The sequence below is a fragment of the Salmo trutta genome, unplaced genomic scaffold (genome assembly GCF_901001165.1).
Source record: "Salmo trutta unplaced genomic scaffold, fSalTru1.1, whole genome shotgun sequence".
NCBI classification, from domain to species: Eukaryota; Metazoa; Chordata; class Actinopteri; order Salmoniformes; family Salmonidae; genus Salmo; species Salmo trutta.
This window is the reverse complement of record NW_021823195.1, coordinates 641,330-655,990: the sequence shown is the minus strand read 5'-3', so window position 1 is coordinate 655,990 and position 14,661 is coordinate 641,330. Positions and strand designations below refer to the sequence as shown.

Genomic DNA, 14,661 nt, shown 5'->3' with positions numbered 1-14,661 from the left:
CTAACAAGTAATCTACCAATTCCACAACAACTACCTTATACAAGTGTAAAGGAATGAATACGAATATGTACATATAAATATATGGATGAGTGATGGCCGAACGGCATAGGCAAGATGCAATAGATGGTATAGAGTACAGTATATACATATGAGATGAGTAATGTAGGGTATGTAAACATTATATAAAGTGGAAAAAGAAGCTGTTTTTCAGTCTCTCTGTTCCAGCTTTGATGCACCTGTACTGAATGATGATGTCTCCTAGGTTCTGGAGGGGAGGCCCATCTATGTGGACTGCTATGGGAACCTAGCTCCTCTGGCCAAGGCTGGACAGCTATTGGTGCTCAACTTCTACGCATTCAAAGAGAACCGGCTTCCTTTCTGTGTGAAGGTACGCATACTCTATTACTGTCTTGATGTTCTCCACTGACTCATGGCCTGGCTAGCAGGCTGCTTGATGTTCTCCACTGACTCATGGCCTGGCTAGCAGGCTGCGTGATGTTCTCCACTGACTCATGGCCTGGCTAGCAGGCTGCGTGATGTTCTCCACTGACTCATGGCCTGGGTAGGAGGCTGCGTGATGTTCTCCACTGACTCATGGCCTGGCTAGCAGGCTGCGTGATGTTCTCCACTGACTCATGGCCTGGGTAGGAGGCTGCGTGATGTTCTCCACTGACTCATGGCCTGGGTAGGAGGCTGCGTGATGTTCTCCACTGACTCATGGCCTGGGTAGGAGGCTGCGTGATGTTCTCCACTGACTCATGGCCTGGCAGGCAGGCTGCGTGATGTTCTCCACTGACTCATGGCCTGGCTAGCAGGCTGCGTGATGTTCTCCACTGACTCATGGCCTGGGTAGCAGGCTGCGTGATGTTCTCAACTGAATCATGGCCTGGGTAGTAGGCTGCTTGATGTTCTCCACTGACTCATGGCCTGGGTAGGGTGCTGCTGGATGTTCTCCATTGACTCATGGCCTGGGTAGCAGGCTGCTTGATGTTCTCCACTGACTCATGGCCTGGGTAGTAGGCTGCGTGATGTTCTCCACTGACTCATGGCCTGGGTAGGAGGCTGCGTGATGTTCTCCACTGACTCATGGCCTGTGTAGGAGGCTGCTTGATGTTCTCCACTGACTCATGGCCTGGCTAGGTGGCTGCTTGATGTTCTCCACTGACTCATGGCCTGGCTAGGTGGCTGCTTGATGTTCTCCACTGACTCATGGCCTGGCTGGGTAGGAGACTGGGCTGCGTGATGTTCTCCACTGACTCATGGCCTGGGTAGGAGGCTGCTTGATGTTCTCCACTGACTCATGGCCTGGGTAGGAGGCTGCTGGATGTTCTCCACTGACTCATGGCCTGGCTGGGTAGGAGACTGCGTGATGTTCTCCACTGACTCATGGCCTGGGTAGGAGGCTGCGTGATGTTCTCCACTGACTCATGGCCTGGGTAGGAGGCTGCTTGATGTTCTCCACTGACTCATGGCCTAGGTAGGAGACTGTGTGATGTTCTCCACTGACTCATGGCCTAGGTAGGAGACTGCGTGATGTTCTCAACTGACTCATGGCCTAGGTAGGAGACTGCGTGATGTTCTCCACTGACTCATGGCCTGGGTAGGAGGCTTCGTGATGTTCTCCACTGACTCATGGCCTGGGTAGGAGGCTTCGTGATGTTCTCCACTGACTCATGGCCTGGGTAGGGAGCTGCGTGATGTTCTCCACTGACTCATGGCCTGGGTAGGAGACTGCGTGATGTTCTCCACTGACTCATGGCCTGGCTAGCAGGCTGCTTGATGTTCTCCACTGACTCATGGCCTGGGTAGGAGGCAGCTTGATGTTCTCCACTGACTCATGGCCTGGGTAGGAGGCTGCTTGATGTTCTCCACTGACTCATGGCCTGGCTAGCAGGCAGCTTGATGTTCTCCACTGACTCATGGCCTGGCTAGCAGGCTGCTTGATGTTCTCCACTGACTCATGGCCTGGCTAGCAGGCTGCGTGATGTTCTCCAATGACTCATGGCTTGGGTAGGAGGCTGCGTGATGTTCTCCACTGATTCATGGCCTGGCTAGCAGGCTGCGTGATGTTCTCCACTGACTCATGGCCTGGGTAGGAGGCTGCGTGATGTTCTCCACTGACTCATGGCCTGGGTAGAAGGCAGCTTGATGTTCTCCACTGACTCATGGCCTGGGTAGGAGACTGCGTGATGTTCTCCACTGACTCATGGCCTGGCTAGGAGGCTGTGTGATGTTCTCCACTGACTCATGGCCTGGGTAGGAGGCAGCTTGATGTTCTCCACTGACTCATGGCATGGGTAGGAGGCTGCTTGATGTTCTCCACTGACTCATGGCCTGGCTAGCAGGCTGCTTGATGTTCTCCACTGACTCATGGCCTGGCTAGCAGGCTGCTTGATGTTCTCCACTGACTCATGGCCTGGCTAGCAGGCTGCGTGATGTTCTCCACTGACTCATGGCCTGGCTAGCAGGCTGCGTGATGTTGTCCAATGACTCATGGCCTGGGTAGGAGGCTGCGTGATGTTCTCCACTGATTCATGGCCTGGCTAGCAGGCTGCGTGATGTTCACCACTGACTCATGGCCTGGGTAGGAGGCTGCGTGATGTTCTCCACTGACTCATGGCCTGGGTAGGAGGCTGCGTGATGTTCTCCACTGACTCATGGCCTGGCTGGGTAGGAGACTGCGTGATGTTCTCCACTGACTCATGGCCTGGGTAGGAGACTGCGTGATGTTCTCCACTGACTCATGGCCTGGCTAGGAGGCTGTGTGATGTTCTCCACTGACTCATGGCCTGGGTAGGAGGCAGCTTGATGTTCTCCACTGACTCATGGCCTGGGTAGGAGGCTGCTTGATGTTCTCCACTGACTCATGGCCTGGCTGGTAGGAGACTGGGCTGCGTGATGTTCTCCACTGACTCATGGCCTGGGTAGGAGGCTGCTTGATGTTCTCCACTGACTCATGGCCTGGGTAGCAGGCTGCTGGATGTTCTCCACTGACTCATGGCCTGGGTAGGAGGCTGCGTGATGTTCTCCACTGACTCATGGCCTGGCAGGGTAGGAGGCTTCGTGATGTTCTCCACTGACTCATGGCCTGGGTAGGAGACTGCGTGATGTTCTCCACTGACTCATGGCCTGGCTAGGAGGCTGTGTGATGTTCTCCACTGACTCATGGCCTGGGTAGGAGGCTGCGTGATGTTCTCCACTGACTCATGGCCTGGGTAGAAGGCAGCTTGATGTTCTCCACTGACTCATGGCCTGGGTAGGAGACTGCGTGATGTTCTCCACTGACTCATGGCCTGGCTAGGAGGCTGTGTGATGTTCTCCACTGACTCATGGCCTGGGTAGGAGGCAGCTTGATGTTCTCCACTGACTCATGGCATGGGTAGGAGGCTGCTTGATGTTCTCCACTGACTCATGGCCTGGCTAGCAGGCTGCTTGATGTTCTCCACTGACTCATGGCCTGGGTAGCAGGCTGCTTGATGTTCTCCACTGACTCATGGCCTGGCTAGCAGGCTGCGTGATGTTCTCCACTGACTCATGGCCTGGCTAGCAGGCTGCGTGATGTTGTCCAATGACTCATGGCCTGGGTAGGAGGCTGCGTGATGTTCTCCACTGATTCATGGCCTGGCTAGCAGGCTGCGTGATGTTCTCCACTGACTCATGGCCTGGGTAGGAGCCGGCGTGATGTTCTCCACTGACTCATGGCCTGGGTAGGAGGCTGCGTGATGTTCTCCACTGACTCATGGCCTGGGTAGGAGGCTGCGTGATGTTCTCCACTTACTCATGGCCTGGCTAGCAGGCTGCGTGATCTTCTCCACTGACTCATGGCCTGGGTAGGGCGCTGCTGGATGTTCTCCACTGACTCATGGCCTGGGTAGCAGGCTGCGTGATGTTCTCCACTGACTCATGGCCTGGCTAGCAGGCTGCTTAATGTTCTCCACTGACTCATGGCCTGGCTAGCAGGCTGCGTGATCTTCTCCACTGACTCATGGCCTGGCTAGCAGGCTGCGTGATGTTCTCCAATGACTCATGGCCTGGGTAGGAGGCTGCGTGATGTTCTCCACTGACTCATGGCCTGGCTAGCAGTCTGCGTGATGTTCTCCACTGACTCATGGCCTGGGTAGGAGGCTGCGTGATGTTCTCCACTGACTCATGGCCTGGGTAGGAGCTGCGTGATGTTCTCCACTGACTCATGGCCTGGCTAGCAGGCTGTGTGATGTTCACCACTGACTCATGGCCTGGGTAGGGCGCTGCTGGATGTTCTCCACTGACTCATGGCCTGGCTAGCAGGCTGCGTGATGTTCTCCACTGACTCATGGCCTGGGTAGGAGCCGGCGTGATGTTCTCCACTGACTCATGGCCTGGCTAGCAGGCTGCGTGATGTTCTCCACTGACTCATGGCCTGGGTAGGAGGCTGCGTGATGTTCTCCACTTACTCATGGCCTGGCTAGCAGGCTGCGTGATCTTCTCCACTGACTCATGGCCTGGGTAGGGCGCTGCTGGATGTTCTCCACTGACTCATGGCCTGGGTAGCAGGCTGCGTGATGTTCTCCACTGACTCATGGCCTGGCTAGCAGGCTGCTTAATGTTCTCCACTGACTCATGGCCTGGCTAGCAGGCTGCGTGATCTTCTCCACTGACTCATGGCCTGGCTAGCAGGCTGCGTGATGTTCTCCAATGACTCATGGCCTGGGTAGGAGGCTGCGTGATGTTCTCCACTGACTCATGGCCTGGCTAGCAGTCTGCGTGATGTTCTCCACTGACTCATGGCCTGGGTAGGAGGCTGCGTGATGTTCTCCACTGACTCATGGCCTGGGTAGGAGCTGCGTGATGTTCTCCACTGACTCATGGCCTGGCTAGCAGGCTGTGTGATGTTCACCACTGACTCATGGCCTGGGTAGGGCGCTGCTGGATGTTCTCCACTGACTCATGGCCTGGGTAGGAGGCTGCGTGATGTTCTCCACTGACTCATGGCCTGGCTAGCAGGCTGCGTGATGTTCTCCACTGACTCATGGCCTGGCTAGCAGGCTGCGTGATGTTCTCCACTGACTCATGGCCTGGGTAGGAGGCTGCTTGATGTTCTCCACTGACTCATGGCCTGGGTAGGAGGCTGCGTGATGTTCTCCACTGACTCATGGCCTGGGTAGGAGGCTGCTTGATGTTCTCCACTGACTCATGGCCTGGCTAGGTGGCTGCTTGATGTTCTCCACTGACTCATGGCCTGGCTAGGTGGCTGCTTGATGTTCTCCACTGACTCATGGCCTGGCTGGGTAGGAGACTGGGCTGCGTGATGTTCTCCACTGACTCATGGCCTGGGTAGGTGGCTGCTTGATGTTCTCCACTGACTCATGGCCTGGGTAGGAGGCTGCTGGATGTTCTCCACTGACTCATGGCCTGGCTGGGCAGGAGGCAGCTTGATGTTCTCCACTGACTCATGGCCTGGGTAGGAGACTGCGTGATGTTCTCCACTGACTCATGGCCTGGGTAGGAGGCTGCGTGATGTTCTCCACTGACTCATGGCCTGGCTGGGTAGGAGACTGCGTGATGTTCTCCACTGACTCATGGCCTGGGTAGGAGGCTGCTTGATGTTCTCCACTGACTCATGGCCTGGGTAGGAGCCTGCGTGATGTTCTCTACTGACTCATGGCCTGGGTAGGAGGCTGCGTGATGTTCTCCACTGACTCATGGCCTGGCTGGGTAGGAGGCTTCGTGATGTTCTCCACTGACTCATGGCCTGGGTAGGAGACTGCGTGATGTTCTCCACTGACTCATGGCCTGGCTAGGAGGCTGTGTGATGTTCTCCACTGACTCATGGCCTGGGTAGGAGGCAGCTTGATGTTCTCCACTGACTCATGGCCTGGGTAGGAGGCTGCTTGATGTTCTCCACTGACTCATGGCCTGGGTAGCAGGCTGCTGGATGTTCTCCACTGACTCATGGCCTGGGTAGGAGGCTGCGTGATGTTCTCCACTGACTCATGGCTTGGGAACAAACCTCTTTAGAACAAGGCCTGGAGGCCATAACCTCGTTCCTTTCTGCCTCTCATTGATCTGTCGTTGGCTTTCTGGACTCTGCTGCAGCAACAGGGCTTTCCGTCCCTCTGGATCCTGGTGAGCCCTCCAACAGGTCCGTTCTGGACTCTGCTGCAGCAACAGGGCTTTCCGTCCCTCTGGATCCTGGTGAGCCCTCCAACAGGTCCGTTCTGGACTCTGCTGCAGCAACAGGGCTTTCCGTCCCTCTGGATCCTGGTGAGCCCTCCAACAGGTCCGTTCTGGACTCTGCTGCAGCAACAGGGCTTTCCGTCCCTCTGGACCCTGGTGAGCCCTCCAACAGGTCCATTCTGGACTCTGCTGCAGCAACAGGGCTTTCCGTCTTTCTGGATATGGTGACCCCTCCAACAGGTCCGTTCTGGACTCTGCTGCAGCAACAGGGCTTTCCGTCCCTCTGGACCCGGTGAGCCCTCCAACAGGTCCGTTCTGGACTCTGCTGCAGCAACAGGGCTTTCCGTCCCTCTGGACCCGGTGAGTCCTCCAACAGGTCCGTTCTGGACTCTGCTGCAGCAACAGGGCTTTCCGTCCCTCTGGATCCGGTGAGCCCTCCAACAGGTCCGTTCTGACCCTGTCCGTACCTACTGAACTGGATCACTGGTTTTAATGAGTACTCTCCCTTCATGAACTCAGTTTACCTTCAGGAACTCTTAGGATAGAGGTTTCCTGACATCACAGTAGTAGAGTTGATCTATAGCATTAAGAGACGTAAACTCGGTGCATTCTTTCATGTGTTGAATATACCCTAAATTATTTGGTTCCTCTCTAGGTCAGAGACAACAGCCAGGAGCCATAAACCCTAAATGCTTTGGTTCCTCTCTAGGTCAGAGACAACAGCCAGGAGCCATAAACCCTAAATGCTTTGGTTCCTCTCTAGGTCAGAGACAACAGCCAGGAGCCATAAACCCTAAATGCTTTGGTTCCTCTCTAGGTCAGAGACAACAGCCAGGAGCCATAAACCCTAAATGCTTTGGTTCCTCTCTAGGTCAGAGACAACAGCCAGGAGCCTTGTGGCCGTCTGACATTCCTGAAGGAGACCGCTAAGACCGCTAAGGGTTTCCCCCAGACGGCCGTGTGTAACCTGAACATCACTCTCCCTGCGCTGAAGAAGGTAAGGCACTCGGCTGCCGTAATGGCTGTGGTCCATGTCATCCTCATCCTCATTCTGGGGGTTAGAGCAGTATGCTAGAGGTGAAGTGCTTCCTGAGTGTGTCTTTTATCTGTTTTGAGCTTCATAGTGGTTATCTTTGGCTGTTTCCTAGCCAACCAAATCTCCCATCTGATTTGGGATTTCATGCATTTGGCGCCTTGCTCTTTTTTTCAACTGGCTGACTTTGTGGTTTGTTGCCGTTGGTTTCTGTGGCTTCCAATCTGCTGTTAGTGTTGGATTTTCAATGCTGTTTGTTTTCTGTGTTTTTCTTTGCTGGCTTTGCGGTGGCTTCTCTAACTGTTTTCTGTCAATCATTCCTTTTTACATCCTGTCCATTCCCCTCCTTATTCCACCTGCATCTGCAATGCATCTTGGGAACCCAAGGAAATGGAGTCAGACCCAGATGAAGAGGTAATATACAGTACCCTGGTGACCTTTACCCCTTTACCTCCATGGCTGTGCTTCTCTGGTGACCTTTACCCCTGTACCTCCATGACTGTGCTTCTCTGGTGACCTTTACCCCTGTACCTCCATGGCTGTGCTTCTCTGGTGACCTTTACCCCTGTACCTCCATGGCTGTGCTTCTCTGGTGACCTAGCTGGTCAATAAGGCACTGCTCTTTGCTGTTCAATAAGGCACTGCTCTTTGCTGTTCAATAAGGCACTGCTCTGTGTCCTCTGCTGCTGCCATTGGGTCATTTAGCTCTGCTTCTGTGAAGCTCCTGAACTGTTAGCCTCTACATAGTGCATGATGTGTCCCAATGTAAACCCTTGGCTCTACGTCGACCTGTCCATCCATGTCCCCTGATCTGTCCCTTAACCAGGCTCTGCCTCGACCCATCCATCCATGTCCCCTGATCTGTCCCTTAACCAGGCTCTACCCATCCCTCCATGTCCCCTGATCTGTCCCTTAACCAGGCTCTACCTCGACCCATCCCTCCATGTCCCCTGATCTGTCCCTTAACCAGGCTCTACCTCGACCCATCCCTCCATGTCCCCTGATCTGTCCCTTAACCAGGCTCTACCTCGACCCATCCCTCCATGTCCCCTGATCTGTCCCTTTAGGAAAACACTCTTTAACTTAACCAGGCTCTACGTCGACCCGTCCATCCATGTCCCCTGATCTGTCCCTTAACCAGGCTCTACCTCGACCCATCCCTCCATGTCCCCTGATCTGTAGCTTTAGGAAAACACTCTTTAACTAAACCACACAGAGCTGTTGGTGATTTACTGCTTAGATTTTAATAACAACACTTTTCTACATTACCAATAAAGCCAAAGGAAATCAATTCATGGTTGATTTTCTTTACGTATGTTGTTAATAGGCTACCGTTAACGACGTAGATTGTTTTAATGTAACAATGTTGTAGTAACACTGGCCAGTTCAGTTATCACAGTTCTTAGAAGAGACACAGTCAGTAAACTCACCCAGGGATACCACCCAGAGATACCACCCAGAGATACCACCCAGGGATACCACCCAGAGATACCACCCAGAGATACCACCCAGGGATACCACCCAGGGATACCACCCAGAGATACCACCCAGGGATACCACCCAGGGATAATCACCCAGAGGATACCACCCAGGATACCACCCAGGGATACCACCCAGAGATACCACCCAGGGATACCACCCAGGGATACCACCCAGAGATACCACCCAGAGATACCACCCAGGGATACCACCCAGGGATACCACCCAGGGATACCACCCAGAGATACCACCCAGGGATACCACCCAGGGATACCACCCAGGGATACCACCCAGAGATACCACCCAGGGATACCACCCAGGGATACCACCCAGGGATACCACCCAGAGATACCACCCAGGGATACCACCCAGGGATACCACCCAGGGATACCACCCAGAGATACCACCCAGGGATACCACCCATAGATACCACCCAGAGATACCACCCAGAGATAGCACCCAGGGATACCACCCAGGGATACCACCCAGAGATACCACCCAGAGATAGCACCCAGGGATAGCAGACCCAGAGATAGCAGACCCAGAGATAGCAGACCCAGAGATACCACCCAGAGATAGCAGACCTAGAGATACCACCCAGAGATGCCACCCAGAGATACCACCCAGAGGTAGCCACTACCATTTACTGTCAGTTCCAAAACCCTATGTTTCAGATCCTATTGATCTGAGGAGTTGACCCAGAGATACCACCCACGGACACCACCCAGAGATACCACCCAGAGATACCACCCAGAGATAGCCACTACCATTTACTGTCAGTTCCAAAACCCTACGTTTCAGATCCTATTGATCTGAGGAGTTGACCCAGGGATACCACCCAGGGATACCACCCAGAGATACCACCCAGAGATACCACCCAGAGATACCACCCAGCTACTACCATTTACTGTCAGTTACAAAACCCTACGTTTCAGATCCTATTGATCTGACGAGTTGACCCAGGGACACCACCCAGGGATACCACCCAGAGATACCACCCAGAGATACCACCCAGAGATACCACCCAGAGATAGCAGACCCAGAGATAGCAGACCCAGAGATAGCAGACCCAGAGATACCACCCAGGGATACCACCCAGGGATACCACCCATGGATACCAGACCCAGAGATACCACCCAGAGATACCACCCAGAGATACCACCCAGAGATACCACCCAGGGATACCACCCAGAGATAGCACCCAGGGATAGCAGACCCAGAGATAGCAGACCCAGAGATAGCAGACCCAGAGATAGCAGACCCAGAGATACCACCCAGAGATAGCAGCCCCAGAGATACCACCCAGAGATGCCACCCAGAGATACCACCCAGAGGTAGCCACTACCATTTACTGTCAGTTCCAAAACCCTACGTTTCAGATCCTATTGATCTGAGGAGTTGACCCAGGGATACCACCCAGAGATACCACCCAGAGATACCACCCAGCTACTACCATTTACTGTCAGTTATAAAACCCTACGTTTCAGATCCTATTGATCTGACGAGTTGACCCAGGGACACCACCCAGGGATACCACCCAGAGATACCACCCAGAGATACCACCCAGAGATAGCAGACCCAGAGATACCACCCAGAGATACCACCCAGAGATACCAGACCCAGAGATAGCATAGCAGACCCAGAGATACCACCCAGAGATACCATCCAGAGATACCACCCAGAGATACCACCCAGAGATACCACCCAGAGATACAACCCAGAGATAGCAGACCCAGAGATAGCAGACCCAGAGATAGCAGACCCAGAGATACCACCCAGAGATAGCAGACCCAGAGATAGCAGACCCAGAGATAGCAGACCCAGGGATAGCACCCAGAGATAGCACCCAGGGATACCACCCAGAGATAGCAGACCCAGAGATACCACCCAGAGATAGCACCCAGGGATAGATAGCTACTACCATTTACTGTCTGATAGGATGTTGTGTTGTCGTTGCAGACTGAAAAGCCAGAACGACGCCATACCTTTACATCTCTAGCCTTACGTAAGCGGTACAGCTATCTCGCCGAGCCCGCCACGAGTGAGTGAGACATTTTCACTAACTTCTATAACAACAATAATAATAATATGCTTGGAGATGATTTGCATTAACATGTTGCATATTGGAGTGAACAATACAGATTATAGCTATTACATATTTATATGTGATATCTGCCTATTCTCACCTACATAACTTGTATTGTAAATCCACATGCTCGTTTCTGACATGGTTTACTTTGCATGGTTTGGTTTGATTGGTGTTTTAACTTACTGTGCTGTGATTGGTTTGGTTTGATTGGTGTTTTAACTTACTGTGCTGTGATTGGTTTGGTTTGATTAGTGTTTTAATTTACTGTGCTGTGATTGGTTTGGTTTGATTAGTGTTTTAATTTACTGTGCTGTGCTTGCCCACAATGTTTTTTTTTTTTTATTTAAGATATAATTTTTTTACCGGCAATAAAAAATAACTCGAATCGCGCCATACAGATTTTGCTTTGATTGACTCACATAATGATTGGCTTTGTGATTGTATAGCGTTTCCTTTCTGTTGTAGGGAAATGCATGGAAGGTCGCTGCTGACTTTCTCTCAGCTGCTGCAGTTTCCACCGTAGTCGCTGGTCACTAAGGGGACTCAGTCTTGCTACAGTTTCCACCGTAGTCGCTGGTCACTAAGGGGACTCAGTCTTGCTACAGTTTCCACTGTAGTCGCTGGTCACTAAGGGGACTCAGTCTTGCTACAGTTTCCACCGTAGTCGCTGGTCACTAAGGGGACTCAGTCTTGCTACAGTTTCCACCGTAGTCGCTGGTCACTAAGGGGACTCAGTCTTGCTACAGTTTCCACCGTAGTCTCTGGTCACTAAAGGGACTCAGTCTTGCTACAGTTTCCAGCGTAGTCGCTGGTCACTAAGGGGACTCAGTCTTACTACAGTTTCCACCGTAGTCGCTGGTCACTAAGGGGACTCAGTCTTGCTACAGTTTCCAGCGTAGTCGCTTGTCACTAAGGGGACTCAGTCTTGCATGACATGTAGAGATATCATGGAGCTGAAACCTAGAGCTGTGTTCTGCCATATATCTTGCTGTGATACAGACAGATGGAGGCTTCTGTATAGTGTCTACCTCTGTTTTGTCAGAACACCCTAATTTGTGGGGGAAATGGAAAGGTGGAACATCAGACCAAACAGATAAAAGACACAGATTGATCTGCATAGCCAGAGGGAATGTAGCACATCCCAAGTGTACAGAGAACAGTTGGATGTTATTCTGGGTTCTGTGCATTTGTCTTGTTGCCATGTTTATGTTTAGTTTGTCATTGATCTTAAGTGGTTGTTTTGCTGTATGTGCTTCATTGGAGCTTCTTTTTCCATCTTGCTGTGTAACGTTGTCGTAACCATGGATCATAGTGGATCATATTTCCTTTTACGGCTTCGTCATTCCCATTTCAACTCTTCATCAAAGTATTGTTCTTCCTCCCTTGATAATAGAACTGACACATTTTTTCCCCCCTCTGGTCTCTCTGTTTTTCAACCATTTTCTGTTGATTTTCTGTTGGATTTCATTTTGCTTATTTAAAGAAACAGTTGAGCGAAGCACAGCAAGAACATTGCCTGCTGGTTACACTCACAAACCTGTCTTTTCAACAAGATCTTACAAGGCATGGTCGGCTGCGCCTCTTCCCCACACTGTCCAAGCAAGGTGTGGACTGGTCTCCGTCTCCGGCTCACCGTCCAACACACCATCTGCATCGCCACTAAAGTCTGCCTGGTTGCTCTCCTCCGCCTCTCCAATCAAATCTACCCTCGGAGCCTCACCGTCACATTCAGTCAAATCCTCTGGCGACATAGCTTCTTTACCTGTCAGATCCTATAGAACTATGGCCTCCCCTATTAAGACTGTTGTACAGCAGGCCCAGTACCCGGTCCAGGTCTCTGCCAGCCTGGTGTCCTCTTCCTCTAAACCTGGAGCAGATCCTGTCTTCATTAAAGGACTATCCACCCCATTTTCTTCCAGGACCACCCCAGCCTCTAACACAGGGTCTGTTCCAGATAGATCAACCATGACTCAACCCGAATCTCCCAAGTGCACAGCCAACATGCACACCTCTAGTTTACCCTTCAAATCAGTCCTGTCGTCTTCATCCTCCTCCCCTGTCAGAACCATCGCTGGTCTGTCCTCCTCGTCCTCCTCCCCTGTCAGAACCATCGCTGGTCTGTCCTCTTCGTCCTCCTCCCCTGTCAGAACCATCGCTGGCCTGTCCACTACTTCAGCTCCGTCTAAGGGGAAGCCCCTCCCCTCTCTGTCCTCACCAGCCCACTCCTCAGAAGCCTCTGCTATGGTGAATGGATTAGTTTCTCCCATGAAGTACGCCTCTTCTTCTCAGTCCTCCTCCCCCTCTCCCTCCTCCCCCTGCTCCTGTTTGCTCTCTGATAGGTCTAGCAGTCTGCAGGAGAGGATACAGACCACCACTCACGCCGCCACTTCCAGTGTTAGTGCAGCTATAAATGAGGCCGAAAGGACATTTAACTCTTCAGGGTACGGAACACTCAAATCGGCGTCCTCGCGTAGATCTAACACCTCAACTTCTGTCTACGGCTCTATGAGGTCTCAAACCTCTTCCACCACCTCAGCAACACCCAATACAATGACTGTACCTGTATACTCTTTTCTCAACGTTACGACCGAGTCCCAAATGAAAAAAGGGCCTGGGTCGCTGAAGATGTCGTCTGCAGACTCTCGCAGGTCAAAGACGGCGGTGAAGTCCCCTCCTTACATCACCCCACCAGGGCTCGCTCTAACCCCACCCTCCTCCCTATCCTCCAATCAGGACATCCTGAAAGACGTGGCCGATATGAAGGAGGATCTGATCAGGATGACGGCCATCTTGCAGACTGACCCCAGAACAGCCAGGAACGTTCAGTCTCAGACCCCTAAAGAGCCTAAGATGGAGGACGAGGAGCCCTTCAACATAGTAGAGAAAGTGAAGGAGGATCTTGTTAAAGTCAGTGAGATACTGACCAAGGATGTGGTGAGTGATAGTCAAGCCTGTAGAGGGAAGCCCTCCGAGGAGGAGGAGTGGGAGGAGTTCTCTAAAGATGAGTTAGAGGAAGCCCAGCAAAGTGCTAAGGAATTCTTTCACCCTCCGTTTGACGCGAACACACTCTCCTTTAGGTCCCAATCTATGCCCAGTAAAGAGTTGAATTTAGCCAAGGTTGTTGACTACCTGGCCAATGACATAGGTGCTAGTTCTCTTTCTAAGATGGCCGAGATGAAGAGCAGATATGAGGAGGCGAAAAGGGAAGGGGAGGACAAACAGAAACTAAAAAAACTCAAGATGCCTCCCTCGGGTATGCGTACCTCTGCCTCTGAGAAAGACTTATGTAAACTAGCAGAGTCATATTATGGACCTGACGCCATATTGGAGTCACCAGAGGACTTATCTCATGAGCAGGATAAGAGTCCTCTGTCAGACAGCGGCTTTGAAACCAGGAGTGAAAAGACTCCTTCAGCCCCCCAAAGTGCAGAGAGCACCGGGCCCAAACCCCCCTTCACTGACCCCATCCCCCCCTGCATCACCGAGACTAGGACCGAGGTGGTCCATATCAGGAGCTACGAGCACCCAGACGAACCCTGTGAGGTGCAGATGGAGGAGGCAGCCTCAGCATCGCCGGCCTGCATTGAACCAGAGGCCTCCTCCTCCGCCGCCGCCTCCATCAAAGACAAAGTCAAATCCTTCCAGATCAAAGTGTCTGACGACTCTGACTCTGTCGTTAGCAAAAGCATGAGGCTCAAAGAGGAGACCCACATCACCACCACCACGCGCATGGTTTACCACAAACCGCAGCTGAAAGACGGCTCGGAGAGGATCGAGGAGACCATGTCAGTCAGAGACATCATGAAAGCATTCCAGTCCGGAAGGGACCCCTCCAAAGAACTAGCTGGACTGTTTGAGCACAAGGCTGGCCAGGACTCTGTCAAAGGGGATGAACTCACCCCTA

The 14,661-nt window shown here is 52.5% G+C and overlaps 1 protein-coding gene across 1 annotated transcript in view; it reads left to right on the top strand.

Annotated features, from left to right (window-relative positions):
* The window catches only part of LOC115189573 (ankyrin-3), a gene marked incomplete in the record, with an annotated part of 261,846 nt that overhangs the window by 211,937 nt on the left and 35,248 nt on the right, over positions 1–14,661 (top strand). The window contains 4 exon segments of the mRNA XM_029748190.1: positions 263–388; positions 7,028–7,153; positions 7,577–7,603; positions 10,628–10,709. Of these exon segments, the coding sequence (XP_029604050.1) occupies positions 263–388; positions 7,028–7,153; positions 7,577–7,603; positions 10,628–10,709 (361 nt within the window).